The sequence below is a fragment of the Octodon degus genome, unplaced genomic scaffold (assembly GCF_000260255.1).
Source record: "Octodon degus isolate 3935 unplaced genomic scaffold, OctDeg1.0 scaffold00028, whole genome shotgun sequence".
Taxonomy (NCBI): Eukaryota; Metazoa; Chordata; class Mammalia; order Rodentia; family Octodontidae; genus Octodon; species Octodon degus.
The window spans coordinates 4,672,190-4,694,414 of record NW_004524604.1 but is presented as its reverse complement, the minus strand read 5'-3'; the positions used below and the strand labels follow the sequence as shown (position 1 = coordinate 4,694,414).

Here is a 22,225-nt window from a genome sequence, read left to right as displayed (position 1 = left end):
CATCCTCCTCCTCCCCTATAGTGACATCCTTCTCCTCCCCTATAGTGGCATCCTCCTCCAGCTCCTATAGTGACATCCTCCTCCTCCCCTATAGTAGCATCCTCCTCCTCCCCTATAGTGACATCCTCTTCCTCCCCTATAGTGGCATCCTCCTCCTCCCCTATAGTGACATCCTCCTCCTCCCCTATCGATTGTGGCACCTTCCTCCTCCCCTACAGTGTCATCCTCCTCCTCCCCTATACTGGCATCCTCCTCCTCCCCTATAGTGACATCCTCCTCCTCCCCTATAGTGGCATCCTCCTCCTCCCCTATAGTGACATCTCCTCCTCCCCTATTGTGGCACCTTCCTCCTCCCCTACAGTATCATCCTCCTCCTCCCCTATACTGGCATCCTCCTCCTCTCTGATAGTGGCATCCTCCTCCTCCCCTATAGTGGCATCTCTAGGCAGTTCAGCATTGCAGAGCATGTGTCTGTGTTCCCTGAAAACTGGGCTTGCAGACTGAACTGCTGATGTGGGTATAATGCTGACACTTGGATATGTGTTTGAGGAGAAAATAAGCAAATGGCGTAAAGTCCACTCCAAAGAATGTCTTCCGCCCTCTCCCCCAGCAACACCGATGTGCACACGGTGGCATCGCTCCTTAAGCTGTATCTCCGAGAACTCCCGGAGCCAGTAATTCCTTACGCCAAGTATGAAGACTTTTTGGCATGCGCCAAACAGCTCAGCAAGGAAGAAGACGCAGTAAGTCGATGCATTTATTTTCAAATGTGTTTTTCTTGGAGATTCTCTGTGTCTTGGGTTGTGATGCTCAAATTCCCTCCTGTGCTATCCTCAGACTGTTTTCTGCTTTTCTGTGTGTTGACACTACACACATCCAGACCTTCCACACACAACTCAAGTCCTCGTTTTGATTCCCAGTCTGACCACAAGAGGGAATACAGCTGAATAAATGAAATCAGTATCCCCTGGCCCTCTGCTCCCCTAAATGGTGGCCTCGCAGGCTGCACATTCTATGAAAAATGTAAGTGGCTGGTTCCTAGCCCCTATTTCATTGCATGACCCTAAATCACCTCACACATTAACCTCTGAACCAACTCCTGCTTCTCTGTTCAGTGTAAAAGCAGCATTAATGAGATCTAATTTATACAATCACCTTTTAAAGTGTCCAACGCAGTGATTTTCAAAATAGTCTCAGAGTTGCACATCCATCACTCAATTCTAAGAATAGAACACGTGGAACATTTTATTACCCTAAAATAAACCCCAGACCTTCTCTATATTCTCTTCTTTCTGTAGTTTTTACCAACTACAAATCTACTTTCTTTCCCTATAGACTTGCCTATTCCAAGCTTTCCATTTAAACAGAATCATTCAGTATATTTTTTTTTCTTTCTTGTGACTAGCCTTTTCAGGTTTTTAAAAGATCATTCAGGACTAAACCTCATACCAGTATTTCATTCATTTTATTTCCAAATAATAACCATTTCCAACCCATTTGTTAGTTAAAAGACATTTGTTTTAATTCCATTATTTGGATATTGGGAATAATGTCTCTATGAACATTCTTGTACCAAGTCTTGCATAAACATGTACTTTCTTTTCCTGTGGGTATATGCCTAGAAGGTACAACTCCTGGGCTGTATATAACTGTCTTTCAGAGAGGCTTTGCCATTTTAAACTCTCATCAGTAAAGTGGACATATGCCAATTCCTCCACCTCTCTGCTGTCACTCCTCTCATCTGTTTTGTTTACCGTATATATCCTAAAGTGTAAGAAGTGGTGTAACATTGAATTTTGAATGTCATTTTCTATACAACCAATGATGTTGAATATCTTTTCATGTATTTGCATTGGAGTAATATCTCTTCTAACTATTACTCTAGTTTTAATTGAGTTCCAGCAACCCAAGGTCTATGGGAGATAAGTTTCCGGACATGATTGTGCAAGTTCCATGTATACAAGAGTGTAACATTTCCATATAACATATGCACATCTTCCTGTATACTTCAGATTATCGCTGGATTGTGCCTAAAACAATGTAAAAGCATTGTAAATGCTTTTGTTCTGTTGCTGTTGTTCTGTATCATCTAGGGAATAAGAGAAGAAAAAATAGACATACCCAGGACAGGTATAGATTTTTTCTATCATATTTCAATCAACAGTTGGTTGAATCCATAAGATATGGAGGGCCAAGTGTATTTGCTTCAATGAATTGTAAGGCCTTCATCAGATATATGATTTATAAATATTTTATCCTGTTCTATCAGTTGCTTTTTTATGTTCTGATGCTGTCTTCTAAGACCCAAGTGTTTTTTTTTTAATTTTGATGATGTCTAATTTCTTTATTTTTATTTTATCACTGTGTTTCTTTTTGTAGCACAGCTAAGAAACCTCAAAAAGATTTACTTTTATATGTCCTTCTAAGACTTTTATAGCTTCAGCTCTCACATGGAGACCACACGGTCGATTTCCAGATCTTTCTTTTTTATGATGTGAGCAAAAGAGACAAAGCCATCTTTTCTTGTGTGGTTATCTAGCTGTCTCAGCACCAGTGGTTGGGAGGTTATTCTTTCCCCTGTTAGATATTTTTGGCATTCTTGCCAAAAATTGCTTCATAAATTTACAAATGCAATTTTATTCTTTGTCACATCATATTGTGTGGGGCTGATTTTACCCTGCAATAGAGTAACGAATACCAGGGACAGAGACTTTGTCCTGCAAATATTTCCTATCTGGCCCTTAACAGGAAGAAAAAATCTAATCATATTATCAGCTGGCTTTTCGGGGACCATTTCTACATTAGATGAAGCTTTAAAGGGGATCAACCAAAGAAATTAATTCCTGTGCAGTTTCCAAGGGTTTCCCGCCTTCTTTCCACCTGAAATGATGTATCCTAGATGTAACTAGTTCAGAGACACTTATTTTTCAAAAGGTTTGTTTGCCTAAATTCTAGTTATTCTTAAAATGAGAAAAATCCTCATCATATCAAGGCCATTCTTTTGTCAAGTAAACTTATTAAAAATACTCAATTTTATGGCATTTGTCATATGAAAAATGTAACATCTGTACTCAATTGTACATACATACTCAATTGTACAGTGTTTGTGATTTGCTTAATCCTAAGGTTGGTACAGGGGAAAAAATGACATTTGTTCTCTGTTTTGTAGGGTGTTAAGGAACTAGCAAAGCAGGTGAAGAGTTTGCCAGTGGTTAATTACAATCTCCTCAAATACATCTGCAGGTAAGAACTCTCCTAAAGACAAGCTAACCAACACAATCTCTAGTTAACCTGAAAATAATTTACTCTTGACAGTGAGTAAAGTCACAAACTGCTATGAATTTTCATGTCAGTCTCTAGAAAATTACAAGGTTTGACAAGGCGATTCAGAAGTGTTTGGAGCCCATGATTGCTTAGTTTGGGGATTCCATGGTTGGGAAATCTCTCTGGCCTCCACATAGTAAAGACCTGTTGTTCTGAACATGCATCAGAATCATTTGCTTCCTGTGTGGGATGTTAGAAAAGAGACATCCCTTGTCCCTTCTCCATGTAGCAGGGCAGGTGCCACCCTGGACGGCCTACTATCTGTGCAGCTGCCTCACGATTCTGCACTTCAGGGTCAGCATAAGCACAGTGGTGGTGAAAACCCATGTTTTACACAGCTTGAGGAGCTGTGGAATTGAACACATAGCCCACCACCACGGAGTTCGTGGAGAAGAGGATGGAATAGAAAATCCAAGAACTCCTGTCAAAACTTGCGCTGGTGATGGTTATGTTCAGAAACAAGCAAGACATTAGGGTTCAGAATTTAAAAAGCAAAAAAAAAAAAAGTTTCCTTGATATCATATAGTTATTAACACATAAGACTTTCATCCCGAGATTTCAAGCTAACTCAAGTTCCTGTATTGAGGGAAAAGCAAATAAAAAAGGAAGAAAGGCTTGTCTTGGGACAGCATTGCAAGTCTTTGTAACCAGAATAGAAATATTTCACTCTGTTTTGAAACATTAAAGGAGACTTTTAATTTAGCTCAATTTTGATGTTTTGCCTTCTGTTTTCTGTAGTTCAGACCATATTCCAGTAGTGAAAGTGTGGACATAGGGACCTCAGCAACTCTGGAGACATATCACCTGGGATCCTGGGATCGAAGCTCAGCTTTGCCCCACATATTGACCCCAGATCCTCAGTGAATACTCTGAACTGTTCCTTCTCATCTATAAACTGGAGAGAGAACCAGTGCCTACCTCAGGGAAATCCTGTGCGACTTCAATCTGCATGACTGACACACACACAGCATTAGTTATATAAACATGTAATCTTTATTTTTTCATAATTTCTTTTCAATCTTATAATTAGCAATTCAAGAAATAACAGCTCTTCTAGAAATGAAGAGGAGGTGGAGAATGAAAAAAGGGCCAAATTCTCCTGCTAAAACCATTTATTAGAAAAGGATTGTTGGATAGATTTTATTCTATAGTACTTAATAAATTTAAAAACTTGTTCTTGTAATTTTTCATATTAGGAGGATTAATGGTTTAATTTCCACACTATTTGATCTTATTTTTTAATGAATTATAAATATGAAGTTGATATTCCCCCCAAAGAGTTGATTGTTCCTCTATAAAAGAAAGAATTTAACAGATGATTTTATAGAGAATTCTCCAACTGAACATGTGTATAAATTTTTTTTTGCATCACTGGTGATAAATTCCTGATTCTCCTGTCTCAGTCTCCTTAATATGGAGATTACAAGCATATCTCATCACTAAGCTTTATACTGTATTGAAAGCTTAGGTCTATTAGTCAGCTTTCTGTTACTGTAACTAAATACCCACAGTAATCAATTTAAAAGGAGAGAAGACTTATTTTGGCTTGTGGAGAATCAGGAGTTTAAGCCCAGCTTGGGAAGCATAGCAACTTAGTGAGAATTTGTCTCAATATAAAACAAGTCAAAGAAAGGGCTTGGGGAGGCAGTTCAAGGTCAAGGCATACACTGGGTTTATCACCAGTGATGCAAAAAAAAGAATTAATTTTTTTTTATTTTAGGGAAGGGTCTACAGAGTGTTCAGGGTCTCACTACTAGATCAGAATTGTAGTGATCCACCATACCCAGTCTCAATTGCCATCTCAGCACACCCTGGGGGTGGGGCCAGCTCAGCAGGCCTAGAGATTGAACCCACAGCCCCTGTGCCTGCTCGTAGGTGCTTTAATCTGCTGAGTTATTTGGCCAGCCCAAGGAATCAACTCTTAATGGGTTGGCCCTGTAACTTTTAGCCTATGGCAATGCAACATGTCAGGGGAGGTGTTCATAGCAAGACCATTCACTTCGTGGCTGAGCTGTGAAAGGGAAAGACAGGAAGTGACTGGGCCTTCATCGTATCCTTTAAGGGCAGACCTCAGCCCCAACCACTAGAAAATACCATCAACTCTTAATAGCACCACAGGCTCGAAAACAAGCATTCAGTACCTAAGCCTTTGGAAGTCACTCGCATAAACATCAGGAAGGGAGAACATCCTTGACTCGGACATTCATACTGACATTGCCCAGGTATACTGGCTCTTCAAGTAACAAGGTGACCATGCCAGGGGAAGCCAGAACAGGTATCTGATATGCTCCCTAAAGTTTGTGTCTTCACAATTTGCAGAATATTTTCTCTAAGTATAAATAAAAGTTGTTTGAATTTCGGGATAATTTTGCCTGCTTAATCATCTTCAAACATTTGGTACTTAAGTCCATAAATATCCCACCTACCCACTTCCAGCCACTGGTAACCTTAATCCCATCGTATTTCAATCCTGTTCTTGCAACTAACAGGTTCTTGGATGAAGTGCAGTCCTATTCAGGCGTTAACAAGATGAGTGTGCAGAATTTGGCAACTGTGTTTGGTCCAAATATCCTGCGTCCCAAGGTGGAAGATCCCTTAACCATCATGGAAGGTGAGTGAACAATCATTTCACGGCCTCATCACAAGGAGAAATGACTCTCTCTTAGTTGACCAGAATCCAATCTTGATATCACAGTCTCACCAAAAGGAGATGACTAGAATCCATTCTTGTCTTCACAAACTCAAAATCATAGGTCACTTCACAAAAGCTCCATGTACTGACTATTTCCTTTTAAAATGTGAAGCCTTCTCTTTTGACACTTAGCAATTTGGTTTAAGTTGCTAATCATAAAATCATGAAATGATTCCACAGTAGCCTTATGAGAACAAATAAAACATTCACAAATTAAAAAAAAATAAGCATTATGGTGTTAGATGAAAGAATTAGGGGGAAAAAAGCCAGGTCTCTTTGTAAGTGCTGGGCAATTTTCAGAAATTTCTAAGTCATTTTCTGTTAATATGTTCAGTTAATATGTTGGTTTTCTTTTGATTGATTCCAGAAAACAAAGAGAGTGGATTCTTATTAAGGCAATGTGGCTTATTTACTTGGGGGCTAAAACATGAAGGAATTCCTATAAGCCAATTAGAAATGACTCAAAGTTATTGTCCACAGGAAACTACTGTTTATTGTCCTCCAAACACAGTGCTCTTGTGCTGTGACCACTAGGGACATCACTGTTTTCTGCAAACATTTTAAAAACTTAATACAGCAAGTGAAGAATACTTATTTTTCTTTTTTTTTTTTCTGGGCTTACTTAGAACAAAATATCATACTGTTATATGCCATATATTCCCTGATATTCCTTTCTTGATGATTCTAACATTTTCATTCCTCTATACCTGTGTGTGAGAGAAAGAAAGTCTTTGGGTATCTACCCATAACACCTCTGCTTAACTGCATTTTATCTATTATTGAAATAAATCAAAATTAATCATCAGATTTTGGACAATAAAATAGTCTAGAAAAGGTAATTTCCATATGAATAATTTAGCAGCCATCAGAAAATATTAAAATTTAACATAAAAATCTTAGAGATACTTTAATTCATAGTTTTTTGAACTTTTTTTGGTATTTTAGGACAAAGTTGACAGGGTCTACAGGGTCTCACTGCATAGATCAGACTCATAGGGATCCTCCTGTTTACAGCCTCCCAAGAGCTGAGATCACACATCAATCATGCACCCTGGTGGGGGGGGGCAGTACAACAGGCCCAAGGATCGAACTCCCAGCCCCTGCATCTGCCTAAGCAGGCGCTGTAGTCTGCTGAGCTATTTGGCCAGCCCTAAACTTTTATTATAAACTTAAATTTACCCAATAAAGTCACACACACACACACACACACACACACACACACACACACCTTAACTAACATGTCATAGAAAATAAACACTCTAGAAATCCACCACTTAGACCGAGGCAGAATGGTTCCCTTCCTCATGCACAAAGCCAATCACTACACTTCTGTCCTGTGCTCATACATGTACACCATTCTCTTCCTTGTGTCTTTGCCTCACAGACCTCCCGGAATTACATTGTTTTTTCTTCCATTACTTGATACCTGTTAAGAGTCAGTTGGTTTACAGGAACACCTATAGCTTATTATTTGGAAACTTTGGTTGTTTAACCTGTAGTTTTCAGTATGGATTTTGTTACTTGTGTACTCATCATGAATTTTAACATGATCTTCTAATATGGATGTTCTACAAGGTAGCACCTCAACCAAATTCATCTTTGGTCACCCTAGCGTGAGTATAAATTGTGTTGTGTTTTTAAACCACCAATCATGTAATAATGTCTGTTTATCCCTCTTTCTGTGAATTTCACACAATCCCTAACATAAATTATGGGTAGCTCACTATACTCTAATTCTATTTTTTCTATTTTTATTATTTATTGTAAAATATACATAATATCAAATCTACTATTGTGTCATCGATGAGTGTAGAGTTCAGTAGCATTAAGTACATTCTCGTTGCTATGTAGCTGTCCCCACCAACATCTTCATTTTGTAGAACGCATACTCTGCTTGCTTGGCACCAATTCTTCATCCCCTTCATCACCAAGCTTTTGGCATCCACTATTTATCTTCTGTTGCTGTGCATTTGCCTGCCGTAGGTAACTCCAGCATATGAGATCTTACGGCTGAATGCTGCCATTTACCGGGTTTTATAATGAATAAATCAATAGGTGACATTCTCTACAAGTAAATACTACTTTTCCAATTATAAATAGCCTTATGAATTCAGGTTGTAAAACCTATTTGATAGGTAGGATATTGTAATTATTAGATTCTATTGAAATTCACTAATATTTTCTCATTTTTGGCCAGGGAAGGCCTTTTCAAGTTGTATTTTTAAACCATTTGACATAATCTCAGAATGTTTAGATGGCACCCTTTCTTCTTAGTAGGACATTTCCCAGATTCATACTAGATTTCCTGTCCCACTCTGGAACTGGCCAATATTTAAGACAACCTGCATAGCTCAGTGGATTAAAACACCTGCTTAGACAGACACAGGGGCCAGGAGTTTGTTCCCGGAGCCCACTGAGACAGCAATTGAGAGTGGGCGTGCTGGCGCACCTGTAATCCCAGCACTTGGGAGGCTGTAAACAGGATCACTATGAGCTTGATCTACGCGATGAGACCCTGTAGACCTTGCTCTAAATAATAAAAAAAAAAAGATAACCTGATTTATTTTGTGGAGAAATGATATTTCAAAGCCAAAATCCAAGTACCAGTGATACTGCTTGTTAATGGCTTGGTCATTGGTTCTAGACCTTTTAGTGGACAGTAGACTGAAATCTATATACGCAAATACAATATATACACCTGTACATGCATTAAAGGAAAGGTTCCTCAAAACTTCCTATTATACTTCCAGTTCATAATAAAGACTGTAAGCTTTTTATTTATTATTTCTTGAGTACAGCTCCATTATCTTCATTTAAAATATTTTTAGTTCTCAAATATATTAAAAATGACAGGATTAGAATATCTCATAATTAATATTTGCTCCACTGTATTTGTTCTACAGTGTATCTCACCACACACAGTACTTTAAGAATAATACTAGTACTGCCGACACCAGTGATTCTTGCCGACTGGCAAGAGTCAAGCCCATGGTGCCACATGGGACCAGCATCATCTTCTTCACCACCATCCAGATGCAGCAGGAAAGACAATGCTGAAGTTATAAGGAAGGGTCTTGTCGAGATTCAGTAAAAAAATACTAATTGTATCCAATTTATTATATTTCCAATCTGAACATGTTTCTAATATTATTGGGGAAGTAATAAGAATTACTAAAACATTTAAAAATGTTAAAATGCTTTTGTTTAATTCCTTTCATTATTTTAATATTTGTACTGCACCTATCATATACAGTCTACATACATATACTATGCCCACTCCATTTTAGTCCTTAATCAAGTATGTGCACTTTAATCATATTTTATATTAATGTAACCTCACACATTATCATATTGATATTTCTTGACCCCAGTGATTCTCAGCCTGGGGTCCACAGCTCCCTGGAGGGCTCTGAGATACAGAAGCCCCACAGGTTCAAGCAAAAATAGTATGAGCTGGTTTCTGTCCTTTCACTGCACTATTTGCATTAATGGTGCAGAAACAATGCTAGGCAAAGGAACTAACACTGTGGCTGGCAAGAATCAAGCCCATGGTGCCACATGGGACCAGCATCATCTTCTTCACCACCATCCAGATGCAGCAGGAAAGACAATGCCAAAGTTATAAGGAAGGGTCTTGAGGAGATTCAGTAAAAAAATATTAGTTGTATCCAATTTATTATATTTCCAATCTGAACATGTTTCTAATATTATTGGGAAAGTAATAAGCTCAGTGTATAGAGCATTGTTCTGCACATTGTCTCTTAAAGGAATGCAGCATTTGACACACTCCCTCAGCCTGTATCAATGCAGGGTTTAAAGGCATGTGAGCTGTAAAAGGCTCAAGTCAACAACATCTGATATTGTCAGTCTTACCGAAAACCTACTACTATTACGGACTATTGGACTATATTGGAATATTTTGCTGAATTCATTGTAATTTAAATATTACAATATTTAAATGACAATGGAATACCCTTCTCTGACAAAACTAAACAAAAAAGGGAGATACAAATGAACAACCATTTGGTATCTGTATATTCAAAATAGAATAGGTACATAGCTGCATTCCCTTAATTCAATGAATAGAGAGATTTGTTCTAATAGTGTCTGTGGACAGGATATCATGTCTGCAACTTGTACAGTGAATAACCACTAAGACAGCAATATGCAATGCATTAATTATTGAAACTGTGCTAGTAATCGGTTTTGATACTCATTGCTATTTGTTTCTCAATAAGATTATTTTAAAATAAATAAATAAATAAATAAATAAAGATTGGAAAATAAGTAAATAACGGCAAGAGCCTTACAACTCCATTTTTAAGCATTTTTAAGAAATCTTTTATTGGGAGCCAGGGAGATAGCTCAGTAGAATAAGTGCTTCCTTGGCAAGCACTAGGGCCTGAGTTCAATCCCCAGTTCCACAAAAAAACAAAAAAAAAAAGGTCTTTAAAGGGAGCGGAGGAGATGGCTCCGTTGAATATAGGCTTGCTGGCAAGCACAAGGGCCTGAAATCAATCTCAGTTCCAAAAAAAAAAAAAAGGAAAAAAATGTTTTAGGGTAAGGGAGATGGCTCAGTAGAATAAGCGCGTCCCTGGCAAGCACAAGGGCCTGAGTTTAATCCCCAGTTCTACCAAAAAAAAAAAAAAAGAAAAAGAAAAAAGAAATCTTTTATTTATTTATTTTGGGGGCTAGCAGAATAGCCCAGCAGACTAAGTGCTTGCTTAGGCAAGCACAGGGGTCAGGGTTCTATCCCTGGTACCACATGCCATGCCAGCCCCACCCTCCTAGGACAAGCTGAGCCGGCAATGGAGTCCAGGCATGGTGACACACACCTAAAATCCTAGCACTAGGGAGGCTGAAAAGTATAGGATCACTAGGAGTCCAAGCTGCGCAGTGAGATCCTGAAAAACAAATTTGTATAGGGTTTAACTATGCAGCTCGGACTCCTAGTGATCCTCTTGTCTCAGCCTTTCCAGTGCTGGGATTACAGGTGTGCACATGCCATGTCTTGGTGGCCAGCTTGGCATGGGGCTGGTACGTCATGCAGTACTGGGGATCAAACCCATATCCTAGCACTTGCCAGCCAGGCACTTAAACCCCAAGCTGTCTCTCTGCTCCCTACGACTCCATTTTTATATGAAAAATTACTGCCAAACTATGATCATTCAAACTTGAGCATTAGGCAGATGTAGTATCAAAAATGGATGAAGTTAACTTTTCATTTCCAGAAATTCAGCTAACTGGATTTATTGTCCTCTATAAAATTAGAACTGTTTCATAAAAAGAACTGGTGCAGTAAAACCTTGAGCTTAATGGCTTCCTAATACTTAGACGCATTTGAAATGATGCCAGTGCTACATTAACAAACATGTCTTTGATACTGTGGAACTAAACACATCAACTTTTGGACAATCAGCCTGACTCAGCCAACTTTACATATGGTGCACTGCTGCAAGCCGCACCTGTATGGAAGACACATTCCAGTTCGCCTGTGCACCTTCTCAGAACCCTGTGTGTTTTCTTGTATGGATTCAGAAACACTTGGGGCCACTTGCTTCGAGGCATCTGGCTTTGCTTCTTCCTTTGGTCTTAGTTGCCCCCTCCCTTCACGTCTTCTGTTTCCTGCTCCACCTTGAGTCTGTGCCCAGTGGTTCCCCATCTGGCTCCTATATGGATGACAGTCCTGGCTGGACAGCACTGAGAGTTACCAGAGGCCGGAGGGCTCTCACTGCCCCCATCCTCACTGTAGATCACCATGGGAAGTAAGGCAGAATCCCATCCCAAAGCTGCTCTTCTGGACGAGCCCTTTGCATTTTCCAGTGAAACTTACAGCTTACTTTGGCTGCTCAGGCCCATCAGAGCACCCTTCATTCCCTACTCCTTCCTTCTCCGCAGATGCTGTATGGCTTAGTTTCCATATCAGTTGGAATTTAATGAACCATAACCTAAAGGAGAGAAAGTTAATGTGGCTTACAGCTTCAGAAGATTCAGCCCCTGGTCAGCTGGCTCCAGGGCAGGAACACCATGGCAGAGGGCCTGGAGGAGCCAAGCTGCCCCACTTCCTGGCAGCCAGGGAGCAGAGCAGGTTAAAAAGCATGCAAGAGAGGAAGGGGCCAGGGACTGGATGGAGCTGTAGTCACAGAAAACACACAAGTGCACATGAAAACTTCTTTATCCTAATTAGGTGTTTTCCCTACGACTATACATTTATGAAAGCTAATCAGATATCTTACAGATGTCTGCACACATGTGAAGTGACATATGTATATGTTATTTCTAGCCCAAAGTACAAGTTGAAACTATAGGGCATAGAATGCTGCCCGCTTATGAATATACATGACCTATTTCTAATAGCACCTAGGTATTTTTGAAAGAAAATTGAATTCCTAGTCAGTGCCTCTAAAGAACAGTGCCAATAAAAGGATATGTAACTTCAACCTGCATAAAGTGAAGCAAGCCAGGGAACTGCGGGTTGTGCAGCACAGTAGGACTCCAGAACCGGCTTGAACTCTGCGTGGCGTCCTGGCCATTAGAGCCGTGCTGACCTCACTGGGGCTTGGTGTTCCTTATCAGCATTCACAAGGAGAAAATGACAGGGGGAGGGAAACAAACAGCAAAAAGATGGTGCACACAGGGGCGCACCATCTTCGTCCCGCCAGCCTAGTCTGGCCTCGGAGGGCCCATTACAGAGGATGACTGCCATTTGTCACCATGTAGATGGGATGAAGGCAAAGCCTTCCAGTACACTAGAAAGAGGGGTTTTGTCTGGTAGGCCTGACACTCACTCTGAAATTGTGGCAAATACACTTTTTGATGGCTTTCACACACTCATTATGGACCCTTCGGGGATCTGCTCTTTAGTTAATTAAACACCCCCCAAAGTTCTTTGCTGTCATGGAAAGCAGGGATGCTTCAATGTTAATATTCCAGGGATGGGAACAAGGTTCATTTTCCCCAAATACTAGTCAAGAGTCTCCTATAACAGAACCTGGAAGCCCTTGAAATGTGTTTTTCTTATGGACAGATCATGAAATAGCATCAAGTAAACAATGTCTTCAACAGTGGCAGTGCTACCAGGCAGTCCTGAGGCTCTAAAGTCTCTCACTAGATTCACTGCATTGAAACTATGATTAAAATCCGAACACTGTTAAAAGAGGACAGATGTATGTACAATAAAATTAATTTCATTTAGTTTGTTATCTCCCACCAATCTGCCGTAAGTGTGGGTATGTCAATAGATTGCTGTCTTTTATTTAGAATTCTTGGAACTACTCTGAGTTTATGATTATTACCAGCTTAAGTTCTACAAGCAGAAATATAGCCAGACAGTGTGCAAATTGGGATAAGAAAAACGAGCATTAGGTTTCTCCTTACTTATCCATCTAAGACCTTCAGCAAATAGCTTAACCTTTCTGAAACTGAGTTTTTCTCATCTAAAAGAATGTTAAGTCCTATCTCACAGACTTGTAAGAAACTTAATTTGGAAAATAAGTGAGAACCATTCCCATCAACCACAGGGTTTCTCAAACTCTATTGCAAGCAGGAGTCACCTGGGAGATTATTACCATGGAGATTGGGGTTCAGGAGGTCTGTAGGAGCACCTGAAATCAAGATACTCCCAGCCAAAGTTAGTGTCACTGGTCTGTTAATAGTGCTGTCCCCTGGAAGCCAGCTAGAAATCTATAATCTCAGTTCCACAGATGGCTGTGGAACTGGAGTCTGAATTTGGCAAGATCTCCAGGTGATCCATACGAACGTTAAAATCTGACCAATGTTAGTCTAGCAGCAGACCTGGCACAGTGCAAGCACTCTGCCTAAATATAAATTCAAGTCATCCCAGGAAATGTGTACAGCATGTACATGAGCATGATGTACTTTTCCTGTTCACAATTTGAATATGAACTGTTTTGCTAATGGGTTGCTTCAGGTTGGAAAATGGTCTTGATCCAGGTCAAGTGGCTGCTCCTGGTTCTTACGGCTGGTTGTAAGGAGCAGCAGCCTTGCTTACAGAGTAAAGAATAATATATGGAAGATGCACTTGATGTTTTGGCTGATATGCCGCGGCACCTAAGAGATCAACTGATTTGTGAATTGCTGTTTCTGATGAAAGATCAACCTGCATTGAGCTCTCCTGTTTATATGTAAAACTTGCAATTAATGTAGTATAATGATTAATAGTCTAAATGTTGAGCTAGGTAATTGGGTACAAGTTCAAAGTCTGATCCTTAGTAGCATTGTGACTTTGATCAAATTATTAAACGTTTCAAATACAGTGAGAATAACAGTGTGTGTGTGCTTTAAAATCCAAGGAACGATAAAAATTAGATTCTTAGTAAGTTCATGGACCAGGGTAAATGCTCAGGAGATTTTGACATCTATTGCTTTTATAATCATCAAGAATATAATCTGGTGTTGCTGATAATAATGCTGAATTTTACCTACATATGTTTAAGTCCCGCATTAAAAATAAGCAATACAGGGGTACCTCAGTTCACAAACTTGATTCTTTCCACATTTCTGGTCCTAAACCAAATTAAACAGGAACTGGGGCCAGGAAGATGGCTCAGTGGAATAAGCGCTTCCCTGGCAAGCCCAAAGGCCTGAGTTCAATCCTCAGTTCCAGAAAAAAAAAAAATTAAACAAGAACTGAATCAAATTTCCCCATAAGGTCCACTGACATTGAACTATCCATTGAACTTGATTCATTTCTTAGCCAAATCAGTTTGGGGCCAGAATCATGGAAAGGATTAAATTTGTGAACTGAACTACAGCTCTACTCAAGGCTTACTCCCTCACATTGCTTTTGTTTCTATGCAATTTCAGGCACTGTGGTGGTCCAGCAGCTGATGTCCTTCATGATTAGCAAACATGATTGCCTCTTCCCCAAGGACACAGAATTGCAAAGCAAGCCTCAGGATGGAGTAAGCAACAACAACAATGACATTCAGAAGAAACCTACCACGGGTCAGTTACAGAACAAGGAAAACAATAACACCAAGGACAGCCCCGGAAGGCAGTGCTCTTGGGACAAATCTGAGTCTCCCCAGAGAAGCAGCACAGACAATGGATCCCCCACAGCTCTGCCAGGTAGCAAAACCAATAGCCCAAGGAATAGCGTGCACAAGCTGGACGTGTCTAGGAGCCCCCCTCTCATGGTCAAAAAGAACCCTGCCTTCAGTAAGGGTAGTGGGATAGTCACCAATGGGTCCTTCAGCAGCAGTAATGCAGAAAGTCTGGAGAAAACTCAAACCACCCCCAATGGCAGCTTACAAGCCAGGAGGACCTCTTCACTGAAGGGGTCCGGTACCAAAATGGGCACCCACAGTGTACAGAATGGAACGGTACGCATGGGCATCCTGAACCCCGACATGCTCGGGAACCCTATGAATGGTCGCACCATGAGCTGGCTGCCCAATGGCTATGTGACCTTGAGGGACAACAAGCAGAAGGAGCAAGCTGGAGAGTCAGCCCAGCACAACAGGCTTTCTACCTACGACAATGTCCACCAGCAGTTCTCCATGATGAACCTTGATGACAAACAGAGTGTGGACAGTGCCACCTGGTCCACTTCCTCCTGTGAAATCTCCCTCCCCGAGAACTCCAACTCCTGCCGCTCCTCCACGACCACTTGCCCAGAACAAGACTTTTATGGGGGGAACTTTGAGGATCCTGTTCTGGATGGGCCACCCCAGGATGACATTTCTCACCCAGGGGACTATGAAAGCAAAAGTGACCATAGGAGTGTGGGAGGTCGAAGTAGTCGTGCCACCAGCAGCAGTGACAACAGCGAGACGTTCGTTGGTAACACCACCAGCTCCCACAGTGCACTGCACAGTCTAGTTTCCAGCCTGAAACAAGAAATGACCAAACAGAAGCTAGAATACGAGACCAGGATAAAGAGGTAAGGAAAATCTGGAGATCCTGACTGCGGGAGGACACAACACCTTCCCCCCTGGGGGGTAGAAATTGCAGGCGGGGCTACATACACAGACTGCAAGGGTAGAGACTCAAGTCAAGTGCTCAGGGCATCCTATGCAAGCTGCGGGACTTGGGGGATGTTAGTTTGATTTCTGTGCACCTCAGCTTTAGATCCTAGCTGCATCTACCTCAAAAGCACTGAGAAGTTACTGCACCTTGCTCCTGGTGCAGTACAGGCACTGGACAGTGTTAGAATTATTATTAAATATGTATGTCTGCATGAGAGGACTGGGTGGGAATGGGGCTGTGAGGAAATGGAAAGAGAATAAAAGATCTGCTAATTCTGCTGCCAAGAAAAGGATAAAATCAGAGTTTTAAAAACACTTGAGTTAAAAAGTCAAAGTTAACAGTAAGCAGATCTGTATTTTATATTCTTGCAATCCTTGAATAGTAAGAGATATCTTCTGTCTGCTCAGCCTAGAGAATCCAGCTGAGCGCAGAGAGGGGACAAGCGTCAAGTGACAGAGGGCTTTGCCAGGGTCAGTTCTGTCTTGGGGTCCATGTAGGATTCTTCACATATAGTACTATGGGAAACAGAGATGGAGCCTAAATCTGGTGCAGGCCACATGACCCAGAAGGAAACAGTGATTCTAAAATTTGCTTCAAATCAACTTGCCTTCTCTCAGAGGATGCCAAAGTAGGAGTTTGCTTAGTGGCTCCCTCAGGATGGCACTCTGGGCAGGTAAAGAGACACTGGCTTAGTGTCCTGCCTTTTCAGTGCTTCTAGGATCAAGGGCTCCTGGAGAATGCACCTCAGCACTCAGTGGCAGCCTCGTGCTGGAGCCCTGGGGATTCCCAGGCCTCGCCTGTTCACCACTGTCACAGAAACCACAAATGGGTTGGTTTTATGTTCTGTCCCTGCACTGTAGGGGAAGGAGCTCCACATTATACATTCAGGAGAAGCAGAATGGAGGCTCCGTGCAGCACAGGCAGCCCCAGCAGGGGTTTCAGTTTCAAGCTGTGTGATCAGGGGACCTCTTGCTGCACAGTGCATAGGAGTCTCGGCAATTGTCCTGCCTCAGCTCATCCCCTGCCCCCAAACGCTTGCTTTTATATGAGACTTGACACATAGATAAAAGGTATTCATGGAGTTGAATTTAATTTATCCTAATGCTTGCCATCCTTTTATCAATTATTAGAAGAAAGGGTGCCATCCTTTAAATTACAGATTTTTCCTGAAATTCCTTTTTCACTCCATTCTATAAGCTATAGAAACTAAATACAAACAAAAATGCTGTCTATGAGTTTGGAAAATGACTTCTTGGAACAGAATTCTTTTTATAAGTTTCATGGAATGGAAAACTGGTTTGAATTTTTCTATAGATCTATAATACTGAATTGCCAGTAGGCTACTTTTTTTTTTTAGTAGGGTCATTGTCTTGTAAGATTGCTCTTCTATCTGAGTGCAGGCTTTGGAACCACTAGCCACCAGGATTCTGGAATGTGGCCAGGGCTTGGTGACAAGTTAGCACATAGCACTGGGAAGCTGACTTTTTTTTTTTTTTTTTAGGCAAGGGTCTACAGGGTGTTCAGGTTTCACTCCTAGATCAGACTCGTAGTGATTCGCCTGTTTACAGCCTCCCAAGAGCTTAGATTACAGGTATGCAACACCATGCCCAGTCTTAATTGCTATCTCAGCGCACCCTGGGGGCGGGGCTGGCATAGCAGGCCCAGGGATTGAACCACCAGCCCCTGTGCCTGCTTGCAGGCACTTTAATCTGCTGAGCTATTTGGCTGGCCCTGAAACTGACTATTTAAAGCAAGGGATAACATTTTGAACTTCTGGTAGGTGCAGGAAAATACCAATCTGAAGCATCAAGTGTTTGCATTCATATCCGAGGATGAGAATGGTGAATTTATGCCCTAAGATCTGTGAAGCATTCTGACAGTTTGATAATAGAACTTTCCAGTAGCCTGTCTCTTCCAAGGGCCATTTCACCCTAGCATTGACACACACAGGAGGGCAGAGCCAGGTCTGCAGGAAGGTGGAGGTAGCCTGCAAAAGCCCCAAACTCTAGGGATGAGAGGTGAAATGTTCTGGTTGATTTTCAGTCCTCTGTTCAGGGCTATTACTGGGGATCAAACCCAGGTCCTTGCACTTTCCAGGCAGGTGCTTAGACCACTGAGCTATCTCCCCAGCCCCTGTGATTTTTCTTGTATAATTGTTAGTAAAATAAAAGCCATACCTATATACATTACCATTTCTAATTCCAGGGATCTAATAAATGTGAAATATCCAATGTGGTTTTAGATTTTTTTTAAAAAAAGGAGAAATGAAAAGCCTAGCCTGTTGCCAGGCCACATCTTATGATAGACTTTGTTTAATACTTCTCTTTTAAAACATACATGAATCCATAAGCTGCATAGATGTGTGGAGACATACTTATATATCTTGGATCTTAGTGGTTGTTGAGGAAACACAGTCTGCTTTTAAAGAAGTTATTCTATCCATTTGGAAGACAGTGAAAAGCTGGTGACAGCAGGCTATGGTGTGGGCCCTGTGCTTACCAAACAGGTGGAGTGTTCTTACTTGACATCTACATCTTTGCCTCTCTCATCAGTGTAGTGCAGCTACCTGTGAGACTGCTTGCAAAAAATCCTGTTCTTAGAAGTGGGCTCAGTCATACAATTACATATGCATTCATTAGCTATTTTGTCATTGGGCCAGAATACTGGAACCACCATTGAAAGGTAGGAGGTTCAATTTGGCTCATGGTTTCAGACGATTCCATCCTTGATCAGCTGGTTCAAAGCAGGAATGTCCTGGTTGAAGGAGGTCACAGAGCAAAGCTGTTTAGTTCGTGGCTTCAGGGAAGCAGAGCAGGGCACCAGGCTTGTGAGGAAGGGGCTGGAGCCCAGGTGCGGACCCCAAGGCCAGGCCTCCATGGGCCCCTGCCTCCATGAGCCCCCAGCCCACCCAGGACGGTGCTTTACTAGCACTCTGAGCAAGTTCTAATCTGACAAACTCAACATTTCAGGACAAGCCATCATGTCTTTGCTATCAGTATTTTTTCTTTGATAGAAGGCAAATGTGGTTGTCTGCCTTTTTTTTCCAACTCAGTCAGAATTTCTTAGTAAGGCCATGTTGATGTTAACATCCCAGGGGCTCCTGGAGTTTGGCTGCTTCGTACTTCTGTCCTGCCTGTGCTCTATGATTTGCATCTCTAGCTTCTCAGCACTGAAACTCATTCACTGACTGTTAAATAATATCTAATCTCTTCCCAGATGTCATGGGCCTTATTAATGAGATGGGAGAAAACCATGTGAGCCAGTAGGAAGATGCACCACAAAACGAAACTGTTTTGACCTCGAGATCTTGCTTTGTTGACTTGAAGGGCCCATTCTAATTTCCTGAGCATTACAGATAGTTTAGAAAATATTGGTATCCCTCTCACACTTCATTCTCTTTGTGTCTTCTTCCCTCTCCCTTGCCTCCTCCTTGTTTGTAGCTTAGAACAGCGAAACTTGACTTTGGAAACAGAAATGATGAGCCTCCATGATGAACTGGATCAAGAAAGAAAAAAGTTCACCATGATAGAAATCAAAATGCGGAATGCCGAGCGCGCCAAGGAAGATGCTGAGAAAAGAAATGACATGCTGCAGAAGGAGATGGAGCAGTTCTTTTCCACGTTTGGAGAACTGACAGTGGAACCCAGGAGGCCGGAGAGAGGAAACACGATATGGATCCAGTGAGCCTGCTGTCACCCAAAGAACTCGACATTTCAATGCGGCTCTGGGGAGAGCTGCGGGGACTCTGGTGGGCAGTGATACGGGAGTGGGTAGCTGGTCACCTGGCTGTGCAGGGCCCTGCTGGTGAGAGATGTCATTTACAGTCATTAACTATCCATGTCTGCAATGTGTACCAAAGTTATATCATGCCGCCTCATGCTACTGTAGAGTGTTACAACTGGATATGTGTATATAGAGTAGTTTTTAAAAAGTAAACTAAAAGTAAGAAACTTATCTCAAGAATTATTTTATTGCAAGTCTTGTATTTAAATGTTAAATCAATATGTTGTTGCAATTCCAGCTTGCTCTCAAGCTTCGCCCCTTGCACTTAACATAAGCTATTTTTGGCATTGTGTTAGCATCCTCTTATTTTATAGATCACTATTTTTATTTCCCCTTTTGCTGAGGAAATGAAGATAAAAAGAAATATAAATATATATATAAATATATATAAGATGAATTGCTAAAAATCTAAAGATTCTTTTGTGGCTGTGCTTTTTGTGCCAACAGACCTTGCCATGACCAAAAAGAGAAATGTAAATAGTTTTATAAAATCCAGGAGAATCACAAAGTACCTTTGGATTGCTCTTTGACTTCTTCCCTTGGCACCACTGCTCATTTTGTTTTGGGAGATGAGATGATTTGGACAGAAATCGAGAGGTTTTGTGAGGAAGTCCCCTTCTCTAGGCCCCTGTCCACCTTGCCAACTTAACACATATGAGTCTTCTATGCAAGATGCACCTTATGGGAATATGTTCAAGGATGGCATGTAACCGGGCAGACCTTGGGTTCCTGTGTCCTTCCCAAATGAATTCCGGTAACTGCTGGGTGGTTACTGGAGGAAACCTTGCTTCTGTTTGGGACTGGGGAGACCCATGAGCACCTGCGCTCTCACTCAGCCCTCCCCACCCCTCCCCAACAATTGCACTTTGAAATGCCAGCAGTGAATGGCATGTCCCTTTTAATGAGACCACTGAATTAGGTGTTGTGTGGTGACACCTTTCTCCTACTCAGGCTGTTGGCACCCAAGTTTCTCTCTGAATCACGGCTGGCAAAGGCAGTCTGTAGCAAGATGCTGAGAGAAGGGACCAGGAAGAAGTTTGGAACAGACAACTCTTCTGCTTCTAATTTTGTCAATGTCATCTTTCCCCTTTTGAAAACACATTCATTCATGTTAATTTTAAAACATGAATGCTTACATGTCCCATTTTGGCAAGTATGTGATCTTCAGTAATGTTACCTTTCAAGAAAAATCCAGGGTTCTCTGGAGCTAATATGCTAGGGGAGTGGTGCTTGATACTTCAAAAAGGCAGTGATTATGAGAAGCCAGGTGCACAAATCTCATGCGAGAAAATAAGTATCAAATGGAAAATGGAAAATAAAGACTGAGTTTATGAAATTTGCATTCTTGGAGATTCTATTTGTCTGTGTGTTTATTTCTGCTCCAAGAAGATGGTCCTCACAGAATTTATTCTTCTCTATGCTCCGCATTTGTTTATAGCTCCTCCACTGAGTTATGTGGCCTTTTGGTATCTATATAACACTAAGTGCTTTATCTTGAATTCCCCTTGATCTGTGTTTCCAATTAAGTAATAGGACACTTCCAGCTGAATACTCTATAAGAAATTTAAATTCAAAATGGGCAAATTGTTCTCAATAACCCTATACACTCTTGCCTCTTTCTCCAGTTCATATCTTAATGAGAATTTTGAGCCCAGCCTGGGAACTATATGATACAATAGTGAAAAATAAAGCTTATGCACCGAACAGCCTGAGTTATCTACAACTTGATGGCTGTTACTGAACTTTCCATGCATAACTTTTCCCACTGTGCAACTGGAATAGTAAATTCCTTGCTAGCATGGAACTTCTCTGTGGTTTTAAGACAGTCTCATGTGGTAGAATGATCAGAGCAGCTAGTGTCCAGGAAAGGCTTGCAGGACGCTAACCTATCTTTCCTAATCTACTTGCTTTTGCATTACACTTCCAAGCTAAATTGTCCGGTCCACTCATCGCTGCCATTTTACTCTGCTCTCTTTAATCTGTTTTCCCTGTCTTTTGATGAAAGCATCCGGCGCAGGCGCTTGTGTTCCGGTATTTTCCTTATGTTTTCATTTTTTCAGGCTGCCCCTTTTCCGGTGCCCCATCTGGCCTTGTCTTAGCCATGTTAATAATGTCTGATGACTGCTATTGTTTGTGTCTACTTGTCCCCCCAAAGTCTCATGTAAGTCATGGGGCAGATGCAGCAGGGAGAGCGGAGAGTGGCTTGAAGGGCAGGGCCAGAGGACCAGGACGGGGCTCAAGGGGCGGGGCCAGAGAGACCCCAAATTCTTAAACTAGCAGCACACGCTGCACCGCCCCCCCCCCAGCCTGCAACCTCTCTGAGGTGTGGAACTGGTCATCCTGGACACGGTGGTACCCCAGCCTCTCCTCCAGACCCTGTAGCGCGGGGTAGCGGTGTCTGCAGTTGAGGCCACCTCGGCAGAGAGGGCATGTTTA

At 41.5% G+C, this 22,225-nt stretch overlaps 1 protein-coding gene across 6 annotated transcripts in view; it reads left to right on the top strand.

The window, feature by feature from the left end:
- Positions 1–21,139, top strand: part of Arhgap24 (Rho GTPase activating protein 24) — a 464,868-nt gene extending 443,729 nt beyond the window's left edge. For all 6 annotated transcript variants that reach the window (XM_004629174.2, XM_004629176.2, XM_023712963.1 and 3 more), the window contains 5 exons: positions 611–743; positions 3,170–3,243; positions 5,814–5,935; positions 14,843–15,920; positions 19,447–21,139. In XM_004629174.2, the coding sequence (XP_004629231.1) occupies positions 611–743; positions 3,170–3,243; positions 5,814–5,935; positions 14,843–15,920; positions 19,447–19,690 (1,651 nt within the window). In that variant the 3' untranslated portion in view covers positions 19,691–21,139. The remainder of the gene's footprint in view (positions 1–610; positions 744–3,169; positions 3,244–5,813; positions 5,936–14,842; positions 15,921–19,446) is intronic.
- The last annotated feature ends 1,086 nt before the right edge of the window (positions 21,140–22,225 follow it).